The sequence below is a fragment of the Hyperolius riggenbachi genome, chromosome 7 (assembly GCF_040937935.1).
Source record: "Hyperolius riggenbachi isolate aHypRig1 chromosome 7, aHypRig1.pri, whole genome shotgun sequence".
In the NCBI taxonomy this organism is placed as follows: Eukaryota; Metazoa; Chordata; class Amphibia; order Anura; family Hyperoliidae; genus Hyperolius; species Hyperolius riggenbachi.
The window spans coordinates 234,856,172-234,878,030 of NC_090652.1; the positions used below are offsets into that span (position 1 = coordinate 234,856,172).

The 21,859-nt window shown below is 42.9% G+C and overlaps 1 protein-coding gene across 1 annotated transcript in view; it reads right to left on the reverse strand.

The window, feature by feature from the left end:
* The window catches only part of CPS1 (carbamoyl-phosphate synthase 1), a 204,067-nt gene extending 190,163 nt beyond the window's left edge, over window positions 1–13,904 (reverse strand). Inside the window, exon 1 of the mRNA XM_068245395.1 lies at window positions 13,702–13,904. Coding sequence (XP_068101496.1) covers window positions 13,702–13,812 — 111 coding nt within the window. The 5' untranslated portion in view covers window positions 13,813–13,904. The remainder of the gene's footprint in view (window positions 1–13,701) is intronic.
* Between the last annotated feature and the right edge of the window lie 7,955 nt (window positions 13,905–21,859).

Genomic DNA, 21,859 nt, shown 5'->3' on the forward strand with positions numbered 1-21,859 from the left:
TTTTCTGGTAGATTTACTGGCAGATCGATTATTTCCAAATTGTCCGATCTGATTTCCAATCGATTTCTGGTCGTTTTCCCATGTTTTTTTCTTATGTCATGTTTTATGCACATCTAGACTTCCATATTCTCAGAGGGTAATGGTATTATTTGTTTATACTATCCAACAACAACTCCTCTTTAAGGGAGGGTTCACACATATTGAGTGTTGATTTCCTTCCTGTCGCTGCTGCTGCGTATGAAGGAGATACTGGTGGAGATATTGAGTATGTGGTCATGTTACCAGTAAACTGGAGTGTTGGTGAACTGGACTTTGTGCTTGGCGTTTTTCCATTTTCATACAGGAAGTCTGTCCTGTTTTTCAGGAATTATCCTAAATGTAAAAGTTTCTGGGAATGTATGATTAATAATACTATAGCTAAACCACAAAGGAGAAAAGCGATTACTCTTATTGTAGAGTTTGAAAATTTCTCCAAAGGAAGTAGATTTCTCATTATCCATTTTTTTTATTGTCACAGATCAGTAATAATTCAAAATTGTCATACATGCCATTAGCCATTTTCCCATGACCTCATCTTTCATTTGAAACATCCAACACCAATTAGTAATGAAACCTATTTGATCTAATTATATAAAGAACCCAATAGGTTAATTGTGTATTGCTAAGCTTACTCTCATTAATGCATGTATCTAATTAATTTAGAGGATAGTCTCTTAGGCTATGTTTACAGTGGGCATTGCATTGCATTCCCTGTAAAAGCAGATATGCAATGGAATGGTAAAGTAGTGGCACGCGCTAAACGTTGCATATTGTTTTGCATACAGTCATTGAAAAGTATGTTTCACTGTCAATGTAGGCATTTTACGCAAACGCACTGCATGCAGTTACATCCCACAGGACACATTATTAATGTCTCATATGTTTTAGGATACAGTGTGCCCATTACGTTGCCCTGCATTGTCCCATTGTGAAGGGGACCTATTAGACTGATACTTTTCTATGCACTTTATCAAACTTGATATGAGTTGGTTGGAACTGTTTTACATTGACACAGATCAGACAAATGTTCTTCTAGTCAATATCTAACAGCCTTGCTTTGATGTCTTACAGTGTATATAGAAAATAATTACCCTATTCAAAATATTCAGATTGTGTTGCTTTGCAACATGAACTGAAAAAAATAAAAATCCAGCTGTATCTATTCAATGATAACAACTGCGTAATATGTTGGTGCTTTATAAATACAATAAATAAATAAATAAACAACTAAGTGAAAGATAAAATAGCAACAGCTGAGAAATAAAATGAAAAACAGAAACACTGAGATGAATGAAGGATTACCCCTGAGTCTGTACTTTGTGGAACCAACTTTTGCTTTGATTACAGACTTGAGAGTGCCATTTGCCTTTTTGCAAATTCTAAATGACATCTGACACTTGCTTTACATGGCAAATGGTTATCTGTGCCTCTAAGCTCTCTCTGAGTAGCAAGTGTTTACAATAGAGGAGTCCAGCGAAGGTCAAGCAGTGAGCTTGAGAAATCCCAGCTCTTCACAATAAACGTTGCATGAGATGTTCACAAAAAGGTGTGTGTGAAAATGTCTCTGTGTAGTGATGTCACCCATAGCTTTTGTTTGCAAGGGTTCCTGAGTTCAGCTATACTATAAAGGTTGAATGCATACATGTCACAGCTCCAGTAATGTAAGTGCAAAAAAACCCTTTAACTCATGTAATGTACATTTTTTTGACCTGGTTTCCCACATTGATTAGTCCGTGGCTTTTCCTGTTAACAGAGTGCTGTGTCAGGCACATCTGGGATTTGTGAGATCTTTATCTGACCTCAGCCGGAGTCAGTGGGTGATGAATGACATTGTACCTGGTGAACTCTGGGACAACTAGGCCTGTTTCATTGTACTGCTTTTAAAGTGAACCAAGCACCATTTTTAGCACCCAGGGCATCTTAATAGCACATTAAAAATGCATGTCAACAATGTGTCTCATTACTAAAACTAAAATTTTACCTCTTCTTTTTACATTTAAAAGTTTAGCATAGGCTTTTATTATCCTAATTCCTCCTACTTTCCAGGCCTCACCCACTGCAGAAATTTGAGACAGATAAGGACTGCTGTACAGGTAGTCCCCGGGTTACGAACGCCCGACATACGAACAACCCACCGATACGAACGCCGCGACCGTAGCTCCGCCCTGCCGCGATGACGTCACGCCGCCGTGGACTACCACTTCCCTATAGCAGAGTATGCGCAGCAGAATGGGGGAACAAGTCTCATCTGCTTCCACAGCGGCTCTGGGCCAATCATCCCTCAATGGTCCTCCTGGCGGCTTTTGTAGCGTCGCGTAATGACGCAATCAGAAGGACACCCCACGGCTCCTTCTGATTGCGTCATTATGCGACGCTACGGAAGCCGCCGGGAGGACCATTAGGGGTGAGAGGACGCCACTGATTGGCCCGGAGCCGCATGGAAGCAGGTGAGACTTATTGCGCCCGCTGCGCATACTCTGCATTGGGGGCACCAGAGACACAGGGGGCCCCAGAGACACAGAGGGGGGCACCAGAGACACAGAGGGGGGCACCAGAGACACAGAGGGGGGCACAGATGAGGTACAGGGGACAGTCGAGCCTACAGTCCCTATCTCGTTCGTTAACCGGGGACTACCTGTAATTATTTGTTTGCACACATAAGCAAAAAAAAGCTTTCATCAGCAAGGGGAGGAGGAGTGGAGATATTGGTCACTATGCTTCAAAGAGTTTACAGAAGTCACAGATGCTATCTTCACACCCTCCCTGTGGGTAAATAATGGACAGCTAGAAGGGGATAGGGGAACATGGCAGCTCCTATAGCTATTAGGAACCAGGAAAAAAGTGGTGCTTGGTTCTCTTTAACTACCTATAGACCAATGGGCGTGACCGCGGCAGCAGCCCCGGGCCTGCCTAATGCCAATTGGCGTTAAGTCCTGGGGCGGGGATTTGCAGGAGATTGTGAGCGCTAATGCGTGTGCATCTCCGCATGAATGACGGAGCTCCATCCCGCCATCAGTCTCCCAGCAGCAATTGCTGCTAGGAGACTGTTAGACAGCGAAACCGCCGTCTTTTCACTTCGCACATCACTGTGATCTAAGGCAGCGCTGTTCTGGGGACAGCCATGTGACACGGTTGTCCCCTCCAGACAAGGCTGAAGCCTATGACAGCCAATCACAGTGATTGGCTGTTGGGGGAGGGAGGGCGGGTTTGGAAAAATAAAAGAAATTTAGTAGAAAAATAAAGACATAAATATTTGCAAAAAAAAAAAAACATTGGAGGAGCGATCAGACCCCACCAACAGAAAGCTCTGTTGGTGGGGAGAGAAGGGCGGGGAGGGGGGGGGGGGAAGAGAATTGCTTGTCTGCTGAGTTGTGCGGCCCTGCAGCGAGCCCTTAAAGCTACAATGGCCCATTTAACAAAAAATGGCCTGGTCTTTAGGGGGGTTTAGCACTGCGGTCCTCAAGTGGTTAACGTGACACTGCAGGGGAAAAAAAAACGTATAATATAATGAATTGGTTGTGTAGTACAGATAATAAATAGAACATTAGTAGCAAAGACAATAGTCTTATATTTTTTTTTCAGTTATATAGCTTTTTTTTATATAACATTATAATATTTGCAGTTTACAGACTAAACTCAGCATTTTAAATGATTTCACAGAGCAGAGCTAATGACCTTTTCAACTTTCATCTGTAGTAAAACTTTAAACAAACAAGATACAGTAAGAGACAGTTGAGATAAAAGCTTCAGAAGACAGAGCTTTCTGCAACCTTGCAGAGAAGCTCTTTTGCATATACAACAAATGAAGTTTCTTGACTCTTCCTGTACTGTAAACAATATGATACTCACATCCGTGCTGCTAATGTTTTATTTCTTAGCTGTACTACACATACAAATCATTATAAGCCCACTGGCCAACATAACGGGGGAGAGCCCATGGGAAAATACTCTATGCTTTGATGACATCTTGGAAATTTGTAAGTGCAATAGAATTTTATATTTTTTATTAATGAAATGGGATCACACTATTTTGAGGCCTTTTTTATTGAGGTATTGAAGTGCAAGGAGATATCCATACATAGGTGAAGACTTTTGACATATGCCAGAGTGGTGGGGGACGACCCGATAACGGTCCCAAGGCTCCGATTGACCTATCAGCAGGTCTCAACACACGGTGAGTGTATCTCACTGGGGTGTGGTGAAGGCTCTACTGTCCATATACAGTGGGTTGCAAAAGTATTCGGCCCCCTTGAAGTTTTCCACATTTTGTCATATTACTGCCACAAACATGAATCAATTTTATTGGAATTCCACGTAAAAAACCAACACAAAGTGGTGTACACATGAGAAGTGGAACGAAAATCATACATGATTCCAAACATTTTTTACAAAAAAATAACTGCAAAATGGTGTGTGCATAATTATTCGGCCCCCTTTGATCTGAGTGCAGTCAGTTGCCTATAGACATTGCCTGATGAGTGCTAATGACTAAATAGAGTGCACCTGTGTGTAATCTAATGTCAGTACAAATACAGCTGCTCTGTGAGGGCCTCAGAGGTTGTCTAAGAGAATATTGGGAGCAACAACACCGTGAAGTCCAAAGATCACACCAGACAGGTTAGGGATCAAGTTATTGAGAAATGTAAAGCAGGCTTAGGCTACAAAAAGATTTCCAAAGCCTTGAACATCCCACGGAGCACTGTTCAAGCGATCATTCAGAAATGGAAGGAGTATGGCACAACTGTAAACCTACCAAAAGAAAGGCCATCCACCTAAACTCACAGGCCAAACAAGGAGAGCGCTGATCAGAAATGCAGTCAAGAGGCCCATGGTGACTCTGGATGAGCTGCAGAGATCTACAGCTCAGGTGGGAGACTCTGTCCATAGGACAACTATTAGTCATGCACTGTACAAAGTTGGCCTTTATGGAAGAGTGGCAAGAAGAAAGGCATTGTTAACAGAAAGCATAAGAAGTCCCGTTTGCAGTTTGCCACAAGCCATGTGGGGGACACAGCAACCATGTGGAAGAAGGTGCTCTGGTCAGATGAGACCAAAATTGGATTTTTTGGCCAAAACGCTATGTGTGGCGGAAAACTAACACTGCACATCACTCTGAGCACACCATCCCCACTGTCAAATATGGTGGTGGCAGCATCATGCTGGGGGGGTGCATCTGTTCAGCAGGGACAGGAAAGCTGGTCAGAGTTGATGGGAAGATGGATGGAGCGAAATACAGTGTAAACTTGGAAGAAAACCTCTTGGAGTCTGCAAAAGACTTGAGACTGAGGCGGAGGTTCACCTTCCAGCAAGACAATGACCCTAAACATAAAGCCAGGGCAACAATGGATTGGTTTAAAACAAAACATATCCATGTGTTAGAATGGCCCAGCCAAAGTCCAGATCTAAATCCAATCGAGAATCTGTGGCAAGATCTGAAAACTGCTGTTCACAAACGCTGTCCATCTAATCTGACTGAGCTGGAGCTGTTTTGCAAAGAAGAATGGGCAAGGATTTCAGTCCCTAGATGAGCAAAGCTGGTAGAGACATACCCTAAAAGACTGGCAGCTGTAATTGCAGCAAAATGTGGTTCTACAAAGTATTGACTCAGGGGGCCGAATAATTACGCACACCTCACTTTGCAGTTATTGACTTGTAAAAAATGTTTGGAATCATGTATGATTTTCGATCCAATTCTCACGTGTACACCACTTTGTATTGGTCTTTCACGTGGAATTTCAATAAAATTGATGCTTGTTTGTGGCAGTAATGTGAAAAAATGTGGAAAACTTCAAGGGGGCCGAATACTTTTGCAACCCACTGTAGTCCGCACTCGTGACAAAACTTACAGAGGATTGAGCCAAGTGATGGAACAAGGGCTGCCTATCAGATATTCATAACTAACCGGGGGCAGAGAATTACATGAACTGCATGGTTTATTATAGTGGATGATCACCCTATTGATGAACTGTTTGCTAGCAAGCTTATGCCTTGTGCATTTTTCACTGAGCATTTAGTATCTGAGACTTATATGAATTGTATGGTTCTGTAGTGGTTTGCCTCACCCATTGATGAATTGTTTGTTGGTTAATGTATGCTTTATGTAACAATTGCTGATCATCTGGGTTGAATTATACAGCCTGTCATTCATTGCTTAATGGGGTTTTGAAGCACTACTATAGTGTGAGACCACACTGAGGGCGCCGAACTCTGATAAATTCATTAGTATATCATGCATTGCGCCATTGGCCCAATATCTGTATTTGCAATGTGAGAGGCATAATCAGGCATGGTCGGAATAGCCGATTTCCGTTTCCGGCACAATTCCGCATTCCGACATATAGAAATTCCGTTACCGTTCCATTCCGACGGTATACCGGGTCAGTTCCACGGAATTCCGTCGGAAAAATTTTAAAATCTCTCTCAATCTCTCTCAATCTCTCTCAATCTCTCTCTCCTCCTCCTCCTCCTCCTCCTCCTCCTCCTCCTCCTAGTGTGGGTCATGGTCTAGAGGGTAAGACAGATACCTACTACACACTAGGTTCTGGGTTCAAATCCCAGCTATGGTATATAAATAAGCATGCTTTTCAAAAAGTACAAATCCTTAATCATGCTACTTTTTCTATCGAATTGATCATAATGGAAGTATGGTTTATGCTACCGGCAGCTTTAGCATGTAGTGTGGGTCATGGTCTAGAGGGTAAGACAGATACCTACTACACACTAGGTTCTGGGTTCAAATCCCAGCTATGGTATATAAATAAGCATGCTTTTCAAAAAGTACAAATCCTTAATCATGCTACTTTTTCTATCGAATTGATCATAATGGAAGTATGGTTTATGCTACCGGCAGCTTTAGCATTGCGATTGCGCGCGGAAAATTCGCACGAGTTTCTTCTTATCATGCCTAAACTGAGTTTAGGCGTGATAAAGGGCTTTTCACTGGAGTGCAAACACTTTGCACCGCTTTGTGAATCAGGCCCATTGCCTTTTAAACCACCAGCAAGCAAGAAAACATCTGAATAAGTTTGATAGTACTTTTTTTTTCAACGTTTTGGTACTTTTTTAATTGCAGAGTGCTAACAAGTTATTTTAAACAGAAGATGAAAATTATCTGCTAGGAGAAAACTTTGAACAATTGCATTGGGTCGGGCCCAAATTTAATTCTCTTTTTTAAACTTTTTCTAAAGATAGCCATACATCAGGCGACTTGGTGGCCGATAGACCATTCGATTTTATTATTACAAAGGAGGTAAAGGCGTGAGATTTTAGGACAATCCATGAACGTAATGATACCCTCGGCGATGTCCCACCTAATGTTTAAGGTCCCCACCCCAGTGCAAGTTATACATTACCTGTCCATGGCCACCACTTGTCCTCCGCTGGCTCCAGGCTTCCTCCGGCCATTAATTCGCACCATCCACATAGGACTCAACCCTCCAGGAATGATTCAACTGATTTTTATTGCGTACATGAGCGGTGATATAGCACACAAAAGGCACAACGTTTCGGGCAAAGGCCCTTTCTTAAGTGCTTAAGACTTGAGCACTTGAGAAAGGGCCTTTGCCTGAAACGTTGTGCCTTTTGTGTGCTATATCGCCGCTCATGTACGCAATAAAAATCAGTTGAATAATTCCTGGAGGGTTGAGTCCTATGTGGATGGTGCGATTTACTGGAACTATATTGAGAGGCTTGATGGACATCTCACCACACTAGACTCCCCAGAAAAATTGAACTATCTCTGTGGCCGGCAGGTACCACTTCACATTCCTCCGGCCATTGACAGGTAATGTATAACTTGTACTGGAGCAGGGGGGGGGGATATTAAACATTAAGGAGATAGCAACGGGTCGGCGAGGAGGCCGAATGTGGCATCACAAGGCCGATTTCTGATCATTTTTAGCATGACATTGATCAGGAATCGGCCTGTGGTGTATGGGCAGCCAAGAGATCTGATTAGAGAGAGATTTGTCTCTTGGTCAAACCTGCCCATCATCACTAGATGTATGGCTACCTTAAATTTTCTCCTAGGTGATATTTTCACACCTTATCAATAAAATGCATTTTAAGCCACCAGCAAGCAATAAAATACTCAGTATAATTGTAACAATACCTTTATCACCTAGGGCCCATATGCAATTCACTTTTTCTCTTGAGTTTACTCCTAGGAGAAATTTTTTCATCTGCTATTTAAAATAACTTTTTAGTACTTTGCAATGGAAGTATCAAAAAGTAGGTGAAAAAGTATTGCCAAAGTTATTTAGAGTAATTGGCCCATATGCAATTCACTTTTTCTCCTGAATTTTGTCATGGGTGGTATTTTGCATATGACCCCTAGTGATCCCCAGCAGCTCCAGGTAAACAATCAAGTTCTAAAATTCTACTTCTTGGCACAATTGCCACCCTGCTCATTGGTGAAGAGGACAAGTCTATAATACAATAATACAGAGACAACAGCCATTCAATTTTTTAAAAAATGATGTCCCAATAAAACAGTAATCTTCTTAGGGTCTCTGGAGTCCTGCTGACAACGTAGATCGAAGCAGTGAATCGTGTAGCAAAGGTGACAACTAATGTAGTAGCAGGTATAGAAAAGATGAAAATATGCCATATACTGTATATACCATATATCACTGTAGATAGGCTCACCTGCAGATAATTGTAGTAGTACAACCTTTTTTGTGGATTATTAGAAATAAATTAAATCAAGTATAATGTGCTTGGCAGCCTGTTGTGAAGAATACACATTTTACAGGACAATGAGTTGAGCCTAGATTTGCATGGTTTCACCAAATGTCTGATCGTGAGTTCTTAATTCCTTTTTTTGATCATCTGCTGAATGTTATTTCTAACTTCTATCTATTTTAAGACAGCAATGCTATACTATAATAGCGCAGGCAGTGGAGAACTTTCTCGTTGCTACCACAAGTCCTGAAGTGTGTCTCCAAAACCCAATTAGTTGCCTTACCCAGTGTAGAGTAGTTCTGTGAAGCCACAGTGAAGTTGCAGTTATATAAGCAGTATGCAGAAGAATGCAGGTGAAAAGCTAACTTATTTTGAAACTTGCAACTAAGATGATGAAACAACAGCTGCCGGTCAGGTATGCACTACATACATGCCCGCACTCACCGTCATACACCCTGCTTGATGGCAACAAGAGAGTTCTCTTTTAATTGAAGTCTTTTGACCATAAAAACAATACTTCACATATATGGTTTAGGTTGTATTTAATTGATCCCCTGTAAGTCAATCAAAGATTGATCCAATTCAAGTTTTCTCCTAGAAGATAATTTTTCACCTTCTATTTGCAATAACTTTTTAGCACTCTCCAATTAAAAAAGTACCAAAAAGTAGAAGAAAAAAGTACTGTCAAAATTATTCTGATTATTCTTGCTTGCTGGAGGTTTAGAAGACATGTTATTAACAAAGTGTAAACATATCACCTTGGAGAAAACTTAGGCAAACAAGTCCATTGAATATGGGACATTGGCCCATATGCAATTCACTTTTTCTACTGAGATTTCTCCTAGGTGATATTTTTAAACTTGTCTATAAAATGCTTTTAAAACCCCCAGCAAGCAAGAAAGTCCTCATGATATTTCTGATAGTACTTTTTCACCAATTTTTGGGTTCTTTTTCAGTTGTAAAATGCTGAAAAGTTATTTTAAAGGGAAGATAAAAATGAACTCCATGAGAAATAATTATATTATGAATGTGTTAAAAAAAAAGCATCTATTTTGTAACCTGGGGAAAATTAAATCCATTATCAGTGGATTACAACCTAGCCATAAGACCTTCATATATTAATATATACAGAAACCATGAATTGAGCCCTGCACCATCTATGGCTGGACATTTTATAAAGAGTCTACTATTAGTCTACTATTAGGTCGTAAGTAATCCTTTGCCACCCTCTCCTGTGTCATATTAGAAAAAAATGAGGATTGCTGAAGTGAAAGGTTAAAGGACATAGGTTTGTGCTATTGCAATGTCATAAATGTACCCACAGAAAGAGCTTATCTTTACTTATTCCAGGAAATGAATTGCAAGTTCTAAGGCTACATTTCCATTAGAACCATGCAAATCAAATGCGATTTTTACATGCACATAATTTGCATAATTTTTTCTACAATTTTTACAGAGAAGGAAGTCCTATTGCTATCATGTATGCTAAAAGGCACATGTAAATGCAAAAAATTGCATCACATGAGATTTATTTGCATGCAACGTTAAAAAAATAGTAACATGGTTGACTTTTCATTTTTTCTGGATGCGGATTTTGCAGTTAGTGGAAATAGGCCCATAGGAAATCATTGCAATGCAAATTTGTGTGCCAAAAAAAATGCACAAATTTGCACCTTGTGGAAACTGGCCCTTACGATTCTGTGGAAAACTGCAGACACACAACAGGTGATTCAGGGTCCTTTAAGCAAATCGTAACAAGAACCTGAAGTGAGAGTGATATGGAGGCTGCCATATTTATTTCCTTTTAAACAATACCAGTTGCATGTCAGTCCTACTTACTGATCCACTGCCTCTAGCACTTTTAGCCATGGCCCCTAAACAAGATCAGATTATTCTGACCAAAATCTGACAAGATTAACTGCATGCTTGTTTCAGGTGTGTGATTCAAAAAATACTGATGCATGAAAGATCAAAAGGATGCCAGGCAACTAGTATTGTTTAAAAGGAATCAAATATGGCAGTCTCCGTATACCTCTCACTTCAGGTGTCCTTTAAGGCAGTGTTCCCCAACCCTGTCCTCAAGGCCCACCAACAGTGCATGTTTTGCAGAAAACCACAGAGGTAGTTAATCAGCTCTGCTCAGACACTAATTACCCCACCTGTGATTGTTTGTGGTTTCCTGCAAAACATGTACTGTTGGTGGGCCTTGAGGACAGGGTTGGGGAACACTGTTTTAAGGCATCAGCAGCAGCTGAGCCATGGAGCGTGGAAAGGACAGAGTCTGGAGATGATGCCGCAAGTTTTTGTTCAAACAACTTTGAAAAAAACAGCAGATCAAGATGGATGTCCCAAAGAAGAACCCTGAAAAACTCTAGCGACATTTAGAAGAAATAAAGTGTTACAGCATCTGTATTAAATCTGTATTACCACTTTAACTCTTTGTGGTAAATAGTTAAATAAGTCTACCTAAAAATCCATTTTTAACTGGAGTGGGGGTGACTTTTTTGGCTGATCAGATAGCATCATAAGACCCCTTGTTATATTGACTCCTCCTCCTTTTTAGGAACACGGAAGTGGGGAAGAGTCCTTTGTCCTTAACACTGGGACAAGGTTACACCACAAGGTCGGCAATGATTTCCTGCCTGCATTTGGAACATACCTCCCCAATTATAAAAGCCATGTGGGTTGGTACTGGCTGAGGGAAATAGACCCATGCTCGCAAGCTCCACCTACTTGGCCAAAAGCAGCCTGCTAAAGGAGTCCATAAAATTTGTGAGTTGGCTACAGCACTCTTTTTCCTCCTCATAGATTTGTTCCTTCAGCTCTACAGTAACTGAGATGGAAGGCTCTCACATAACCAGCAGAGCTGAGTGTTATTGCATTGGCTCACATATGAGATAAAGCTACGGCAATAATAATACATCAGGCATCCACTAAGGTGCAGCACTATGTGCTAATGATGACAGTAAATTGACAGCCTATTATTTGGTCTAAGTTAAGTCAGCAACAAAGTTATTTAGAATGCCCTATTCATTCCTCATTGATATTTCCTAAGTGGAATGTTTTTCAGGGATTACCATCACATGCAACATTATACAATAAACATTCTGATCAGATTCCTGTCAAAAATGTTATAAGAATTTATTGATCACATCCTAAGTTTGGAGTTTTGTACTGCCTTGTCCCTTGCAAAACCACTATTGTATTGTTCCTGCCAGGCCCAGATTTACATGACAGGAGCCTATAGGCATAGATGTCCTATCACCCTATACTTCACCCTCCATGGACCTATAAACACCCGCTGAAACGCACCACAAGAATTCTGACTGGCCCAGCTGAAACTTCTCCCTTACATCCCCTGCCCGTCATAGGTAGCTACAGGTGCCTGTTAGTAGTAGGTAGCAAAAGCTGTCCTCAATATTAAGAAGCTAGAGGTGCCCCAAGTATTAGGTAGCTAGAGTTGCCCCCAAATATGGTAGCTAGAGGTGCCCCTAACTGAAGGGAGATCTGGTCAGTGGAATGCCGAGACCCGGGTAAGTAACCTCTCATTTACACTCCACTCGGGACTCTGCATGGGGTGAGGCAGGAGGAAGGCACTTGAGACGGGGAGTAAGCCACCATTCTACCATCAAGCTCCTGTAGGCACGTTCCTTATGGTAGATCCAGCCCTGGTTCCTGCTCACCCTGCCACCCACAGACCAAACCCTTTTTTCAGTTTAATGGATTGCTGTCCTTATTGATTTTCCATCATTTAGGTAAAAAATGCATTTATTTTTGTAGGGAAACAGATTACACGCATATGCAATCAAAATTATAAAATCAAATGTTATCAATAGAACAGTTGATTTGCTTTGGGTACTTTTAATGCACATAATCACTACACATTTATCTACTGATTATGTCAGCTCAATGTTTCAAAGCAATCCTTAATGAGTAAAGCATAACCTGAAAAGTAAACCCTCAGTTTCCCTTTCTTATTTGAGACTGATATAGAGATCTGTATAAAGAAGGGCATTTATTTACAAAAAAAAAATGGTTTATTTTGCGCTTTTATCTCTCCTATCTCGCATAGCTAATTCTCAGTTCATAATATAAAGTTGAGATGGAAAAAAGATCCAGTGTAATCAAAAAAAGTAACATCTATCATTTGTCTAAAAATTCTTGCTTCATTGCTTAGGTATAATTTATGGGGTGTTCTTGCTAAAATATTTTGACATAAGAATGTGTCCCTCACCTCAGCTCAGAAAGATTGGAGAAAGGAGATTCTAAACTGCAGTGGAGTGGGCAAAACAAACCCCACCAATAACACAATCCTTGCAGTGGCGTAACTACAAGTCATGGGGCCTCCTAGCAAAACTTTGATGAGGCCCCCAATGTTCACACCCTTTCTCTTTCCAACCCCTGGTGTCTATCACAGCTCGGGGGCCCATCCCACAAGGGCCATAAGTGTGGGCATCATAACCTTCACACCCATAACAAGTGTAGCCACAAAAACACCTGATCTGAAGGATGGACCCCTTTATTAGAGGGAGTGATGTAAAAGTTGGGGCCCTTTTAAGGCTCTGGGACCCCTCTGCAGATGCAGAGGCTGCTCCAGTGCAGACACCCCCCGAGTCCTTGTCTAAGTACTGGCAAATGCATTCAGACGTTGGCTTCTAACAACAGGCATGTTATGCAGTTCAAAGGTGCAAGTAGTTGTCCACTGCATTTAGGATAGAGGACTATGCTTAAACTCATCTAATTTAATATTTTCAGTCCTTCCCAATTGTATAATGCCTATATGAAGGCTATATAATGGCATTTATTTATTATGCATCAAACTGTCATTAGATCGTTTGCACCCCATCATTCTTGGCTCGGACCATACAATAATGAATGACAATCAAGAAAACATTGGAATAGTAAAAATATGTAAATAAATCTTATGTATCGAAAGCTGTAACTCATAAATAAGTAAGGGAATATGCAGCAGGTTAATACCTTGACACTCATGAAGCGGACCCCAGCTTTGGAGAGCCCCCAGTGACGTTGGGCCCCTGCATTGAGGACCCCTGTTTTGGCTGCCTTAAACACAGACAAAATCCGAGTCATCTTTGTGGCCCTGTCACGCTCTTCTGCTCTTCTTCAAGAGAGAGATGGTACACGACGTGTCTCCTTCAGAGCCGATGGTCAAAGAGACTGCAGACCAGGTCAGATAAGCTAATATTTGCTCCTATGTGGGCATTAAATAAACTGAAGCCAAGCTCCACCTTACCGCTATCCCCTCCCTCTTTTTTTAACTGAAATCATGCCTTGATTTTACATGTCTGTGTGACTTTGGTTGCGACACACGGTAAATGTTATCTCTTGGAGTGATGTTCAAACAGAGAACTTAATAAGTCCTCTGCTTTTCCTTTCATCAGCAAACCTATACCGGACTATACAGTGAACTGACACAATGCAACAAAACAGCTATGGCCATGTCCTGAAAAAGCCTTTTTAACACACAAGTTAAGTAAGTTAAAGCATTCCATCCTAATTGTGACATTACATACACATCAGTAGATACAGAAAACAATTATCCTGAAAATTAATATATTTTGTCCTGATGCGTTAGTCCTTGATGTGAAATGAAGATAATCAAAAATAAATACTGTAGATACTGAAATAAAGGGGATTTTCCAGCATTGAAATATCAGCAAATGAGTCTGTTGGCCTCAAAGTTAGGCAAGGCATGTTCGTATTTACATTCAAACAGAATACCTACTAGACGTAAAATGTGATGGGGAAGTATATTGCTAAAAAAGCCATTCAACGCCTTGCTTTGCTTTATGGTCCTATGGGGTGATTTATCATGACAAGTCGGTGCAGAGAAAACTGAAGCCAAATCACTCTCTCAGCTCCTAAGCATGAACACACCCGTTATTTATGGGGGATTCATAACCTGTATACTAATAAGGATATCAACTTAAAAGCTAAATTGTCTTCTTTACAATGTCCTATCTGTCGAAATTCAAGAGCCGATTTACACTTCTGTGATTTAAATTCCTTCTCCTTCTGCATTTTTCCCTGGCCTAGTGGGGATGCCCAACAGAAGGGGTTTATGTGTTATTAAGCTTTTGCTAGTGTGAGCATATTTCCACCTTCTGATTCAATGAGTGAAGATGAATCAAGTCTGGTTACCGCATCCAATTTTTATTGGTTAATGACTGGCCAATTTTACCACCACCATGTAGCATGAGGGCCAACAGATTTTGATTGCTAGATTGTGTAGGAAAGCTGTCATACTACATGAAAGTGGTAATATTGGTAAATCAAAATCAGATGTATGTACAAGGCTTTAGGCCAGAAAACCACTAGGAGCGATTTCTAATCGCTAGTGATTTGAAAAAGCTCTTGCTAATGCTATGGGGGATTTTTATAAAATCACATTGCTCAAGTGGGATCACACCCATAGCATTAGATTAGCCAGAGTTTTCAAATCGCAAAACGCTCAGAAAATCGCTCCTAGTGGGTTTCTGGCCTTAGATAGCTTTTCCATTAGCTGCAGAGGTTAAAACAATTGCGCTTAAAGGACCCCAATCATAAATAATGTTAACATTTAAAATACATAAAAACAGATACATAAAAAGCACATTTGTCTCAGAGTGAAACGAGCTTTAAATTACATTCCACCTATATAGCTGTCGCCTACAGGAGGTAGTAGAAATCTGACAGAACTAACAGGTTCTGGACTAGCCCATCTCCTCATGCGGGATTCTCAAGGTTTCCTTTATTTCCAAAAGCACTTTGTGTAAGGCTCAGTCCAACTACCTGAATAATGTATACACAGGTAGAAGGTTGGCCTGCATCTTTGTATAGATCCTATCCATGGAGTACTTTTGTAAAGAATAAATGAAATACTGAGAATCCCCCATGAAGAAATGGACTAGTCAAAAACCTGTCAGATTTCTACTAACTACTGTAAATGACAGCAACATAGAAGAAAAGTAATGTATAGCTCAATTTACTCTGGAAGAAACATACTTCTTATTCGCATGTTTTTACACGTATTTTACATTTTACCATTTTTCACGATAATGGTCCTTTAATGTTTGGCATGTTTAATGAAACAAAGCACAGACAGTAAGTTTAAAAAACATTTGCTACACTCCTCATCCTCTTCTTGTTAGCATTTTTCAGAGATTTTTTTCAGTTGTGGACAACCAGGCCTTATAGTTCTTCTTGGTGTCTTGACTGAACAGACTTGAATGAAGAGCAGACTTGCAAGGCCTTTTTTCTTTAAATTAACCACTTCCCGACCGCCTAACGCACAGAGGCGGCCGGGAAGTGTGCCCTGCAAGGACCGGCTCACCCACAGAGGCGGCGGTCCTTGTAGGGGCATGGGCGGAGCGATCGCGTCATCCGTGATGCGATCCTCCGCCGGCGCCTGCCGCCGCTCACCCGCCACAACATCCCGCCGGCCATACGGAAGCGCCGGCGGGGTGTTAACCCCGCGATCGCCGCATACAAAGTGTATAATACACTTTGTAATGTTTACAAAGTGTATTATACAGGCTGCCTCCTGCCCTGGTGGTCCCAGTGTCCGAGGGACCACCAGGGCAGGCTGCAGCCACCCTATGTAGCACCCAAGCACACTGATTTCCCCCCCCCCCCTGCCCCAGATCGCCCACAGCACCCCTCAGGCCCCCCCCCCCCTGCCCACCCCCCAGACCCCTGTTTGCACCCAATCACCCCCCTAATCACCCATCAATCACTCCCTGTCACTATCTGTCAATGCTATTCTTTTTTATCCCCCCCCCTGCCCCCTGCCCCCTCCTGATCACCCCCCCACCCCTCAGATTCTCCCCAGACCCCCCCCCCAGACCCTCCCCCCCTGTGTACTGTATGCATCTATCCCCCTGATTACCTGTCAATCACCTGTCAATCCCCCGCCAATCACCCATCAATCACCCCCTGTCACTGCCACCCATAAATCAGCCCCTAACCTGCCCCTTGCGGGCAATCTGATCACCCACCCACACCAATAGATCGCCCGCAGATCCGACATCAGATCACCACCCAAGCGCAGTGTTTATGTCTATTCTCTCCTCTAAACACCCACTAATTACCCATTAATCACCTATCAATCACCCCCTATCACCACCTGTCACTGTTACCCATCAGATCAGACCCTAATCTGCCCCTTGCGGGCACCCAATCACCCGCCTACATGCTCAGATTGCCCTCAGACCCCCCCCCCCTTATCAATTCGCCAGGGCATTATTTACATCTGTCCTTCCCTGTAATAACCCACTGATCACCTGTCAATCACCTGTCAGTCACCCATCAATCACCCTCTGTCACTGCCACCCATCAATCACCCGCTGTCACTGCCACCCATCAATCAGCCCCTAACCTGCCCCTTGCGGGCAATCTGATCACCCACCCACACCAATAGATCGCCCGCAGATCCGACATCAGATCACCACCCAAGCGCAGTGTTTACATCTATTCTCTCCTCTAAACACCCACTAATTACCCATCAATCACCCATCAATCACCCCCTATCACCACCTGTCACTGTTACCCATCAGATCAGACCCTAATCTGCCCCTTGCGGGCACCCAATCACCCGCCTACACGCTCAGATTGCCCTCAGACCCCCCCTTATCAATTCGCCAGGGCATTATTTACATCTGTCCTTCCCTGTAATAACCCACTGATCACCTGTCAATCACCCATCAATCACCCCCTGTCACTGCCACCCATCAATCACCCGCTGTCACTGCCACCCATCAATCAGCCCCTAACCTGCCCCTTGCGGGCAATCTGATCACCCACCCACACCAATAGATCGCCCGCAGATCAGACATCAGATCACCACCCAAGCGCAGTGTTTACATCTATTCTCTCCTCTAAACACCCACTAATTACCCATCAATCACCCCCTATCACCACCTGTCACTGTTACCCATCAGATCAGACCCTAATCTGCCCCTTGCGGGCACCCAATCACCCGCCTACACGCTCAGATTGCCCTCAGACCCCCCCTTATCAATTCGACAGTGCAATATTTACATCTGTTCTCCCCTGTAATAACCCACTGATTACCTGTCAATCACCTGTCAATCACCTATCAATCACCCATCAATCACCCCCTGTCACTGCCACCCATCAATCACCCCCTGTCACTGCCACCCATCAATCAGCCCTTAACCTGCCCCTTGCGGGCAATCTGATCACCCACCCACACCAATAGATCACCCGCAGATCCGACGTCCGATCACCTCCCAAGTGCAGTGTTTACATCTGTTCTCTACCCTAAACACCCACTAATTACCCATCAATCACCCCCTGTCACTGCTACCTATCAGATTAGACCCCTATCTGCTCCTAGGGCACTCAATCACCCGCCTACACCCTCAGAATGCCCTCAGACCCCAGCCCTGATCACCTCGCCAGTGCATTGCTTGCATCTATTCCCCCCTCTAATCACACCTTGAGACACCCATCAATCACCTCCTGTCACCCCCTAGCACACCTACCCATCAGATCAGGCCCTAATTTGCCCCGTGTGGGCTCCTGATCACTCGGCCAAACCCTCAGATCCCCCTCAGACCCCCTTCCGATCACCTCCTCAGTGCATTGATTGCATCTATTTTCCCCTCTAACCACCCCCTGAGACACCCTCAATCACCTCCTGTCACCCCCTAGCACTCCTATCCATCAGATCAGGCCCAATACAACCTGTCATCTAAAAGGCCACCCTGCTTATGACCGGTTCCACAAAATTCGCCCCCTCATAGACCACCTGTCATCAAAATTTGCAGATGCTTATACCCCTGAACAGTCATTTTGAGACATTTGGTTTCCAGACTACTCACGGTTTTAGGCCCGTAAAATGCCAGGGCGGTATAGGAACCCCACAAGTGACCCCATTTTAGAAAAAAGACACCCCAAGGTATTCTGTTAGGTGTATGACGAGTTCATAGAATTTATTTTTTGTCAAAAGTTAGCGGAAATTGATTTTTATTGGGGTTTTTTTTCACAAAGTGTCATTTTTCACTAACTTGTGACAAAAAATAAAATCTTCTATGAACTCGCCATACACCTAACGGAATACCTTGGGGTGTCTTCTTTCTAAAATGGGGTCACTTGTGGGATTCCTAAACTGCCCTGGCATTTTAGGGGCCCTAAACCGTGAGGAGTAGTCTAGAAAACAAATGCCTCAAAATGACCTGTGAATAGGACGTTGGGCCCCTTAGCGCATCTAGGCTGCAAAAAAGTGTCACACATGTGGTACCGCCGTACTCAGGAAAAGTAGTATAATGTGTTTTGGGGTGTATTTTTACACATACCCATGCTGGGTGGGAGAAATCTCTGTAAATGGACAATTGTGTGTAAAAAAAATCAAACAATTGTCATTTACAGAGATATTTCTCCCACCCAGCATGGGTATGTGTAAAAATACACCCCAAAACACATTATACTACTTCTCCTGAGTACGGCGGTACCACATGTGTGGCACTTTTTTACACCCTAAGTACGCTAAGGGGCCCAAAGTCCAATGAGTACCTTTAGGATTTCACAGGTCGTTTTGCGACATTTGGTTTCAAGACTACTCTTCACGGTTTAGGGCCCCTAAAATGCCAGGGCAGTATAGGAACCCCACAAATGACCCCATTCTAGAAAGAAGACAGCAACCAGAAGAGTGGATAGGGTGGCACTAGATGCCCTGGTAGGCAGCCCCAGGGGGGTAACAGGGGTTAGAGACCGTGCCTCCGGAAGAGTAGGTACAATTTATGGCACAAGAAAGTATACAAATATCCGGGCACCAATCAGCAAGATAATGCACAAACTCCTTTAATCCTTCCCCAAGAATTCTGACAGACAAATTGTATGGCCTAACAGCCGTTTCACAGAGAAATCTGCTTCTTCAGAGGCAACAATAATACATAAGTGACAGCAAGACAGTATTTATACATCTTAAGATGAGTGAGGGTAGGCTTACCGCACTTCCAAACGCCCCACCGCCGAGCGCGCGCCCTGCAAAGAGCGCACCGCCCCGAGCCGCTGATTGGTAGGTCAATCCTGACGTCACCCTTTCGGGAGCGTCAAACAGGCACTGCCTGATTGGTGTACAGAGATCCCTGACGTCTCCCTTTCGGGAGCGTCCAGTACAGGGATCCTGATTGGTCCATAGAGGGTCAGGTGGTTCATCCTTCACTTCCCCTCCCATAGTCCTACACAGCGGTATCGATGAGGAGTGTGGGCTGGCGTCTAGTTGTCTAGGCGACCAGTCCTGAAGCACGGCATGCCTATAAATATAAACAAAGAAACAAGAAACCATTAAAATCATTATAATAGCGAAGTTAAACAATATCAATACAGGTGGTAGTATTTGTGAAACCTAAAGGGATGAAAATTCCGGTTATTAAAAAACATATAGATTATAAATTATAATATGGATAAGTTGGCACAATTAATACCAGCCCAACTAACTGGTTCAAACCAACTCTGAGGCTGGTATTAATTGTGCCAACTTATATTTATAGGCATGCCGTGCTTCAGGACTGGTCGCCTAGACAACTAGACGCCAGCCCACACTCCTCATCGATACCGCTGTGTAGGACTATGGGAGGGGAAGTGAAGGATGAACCACCTGACCCTCTATGGACCAATCAGGATCCCTGTACTGGACGCTCCCGAAAGGGAGACGTCAGGGATCTCTGTACACCAATCAGGCAGTGCCTGTTTGACGCTCCCGAAAGGGTGACGTCAGGATTGACCTACCAATCAGCGGCTCGGGGCGGTGCGCTCTTTGCAGGGCGCGCGCTCGGCGGTGGGGCGTTTGGAAGTGCGGTAAGCCTACCCTCACTCATCTTAAGATGTATAAATACTGTCTTGCTGTCACTTATGTATTATTGTTGCCTCTGAAGAAGCAGATTTCTCTGTGAAACGGCTGTTAGGCCATACAATTTGTCTGTCAGAATTCTTGGGGAAGGATTAAAGGAGTTTGTGCATTATCTTGCTGATTGGTGCCCGGATATTTGTATACTTTCTTGTGCCTCTAGAAAGAAGACACCCAAAGGTATTCTGTTAGAAGTATGGTGAGTTCATAGAAGATTTTATTTTTGTCACAAGTTAGCGGAAAATGACACTTTGTGAAAAAAAACAATTAAAATCAATTTCCGCTAACTTGTGACAAAAAATTAAAAACTTCTATGAACTCACCATACTCCTAACGGAATACCTTGGGGTGTCTTCTTTCTAAAAAGAGGTAATTAGTGGGGTTCCTATACTGCCCTGGCATTTTAGGGGCCCTAAACCGTGAGGAGTAGTCTTGAAACAAAAATGACCTGTGAAATCCTAAAGGTACTCATTGGACTTTGGGCCCCTTAGCGCAGTTAGGGTGCAAAAAAGTGCCACACATGTGGTATCGCCGTACTCGGGAGAAGTAGTATAATGTGTTTTGGGGTGTATTTTTACACATACCCATGCTGGGTGGGAGAAATACCTCTGTAAATGACAATCTTTTGATTTTTTTTACACACAATTGTCCATTTACAGAGTTATTTCTCCCACCCAGCATGGGTATGTGTAAAAATACACCCCAAAACACATTGTACTACTTCTCCCGAGTACGGCGATACCACATGTGTGGCACTTTTTTGCACCCTAACTGCGCTAATGGGCCCAAAGTCCAATGAGTACCTTTAGGATTTCACAGGTCATTTTGAGAAATTTCGTTTCAAGACTACTCCTCACGGTTTAGGGCCCCTAAAATGCCAGGACAGTATAGGAACCCCACAAATGACTCCATTTTAGAAAGAAGAAACCCCAAGGTATTCTGTTAGTAGTACGGTGAGTTCATAGAAGATTTTATTTTTTGTCACAAGTTAGCGGAAATTGATTTTTATTGTTTTTTTTTTCACAAAGTGTCATTTTCCGCTAACTTGTGACAAAAAATAAAATCTTCTATGAACTCACCATACTCCTAACGGAATACCTTGGGGTGTCTTCCTTCTAAAATGGGGTCATTTGTGGGGTTCCTATACTGTCCTGGCATTTTAGGGGCCCTAAACCGTGAGGAGTAGTCTTGAAACGAAATTTCTCAAAATGACCTGTGAAATCCTAAAGGTACTCATTGGACTTTGGGCCCCTTAGCGCAGTTAGG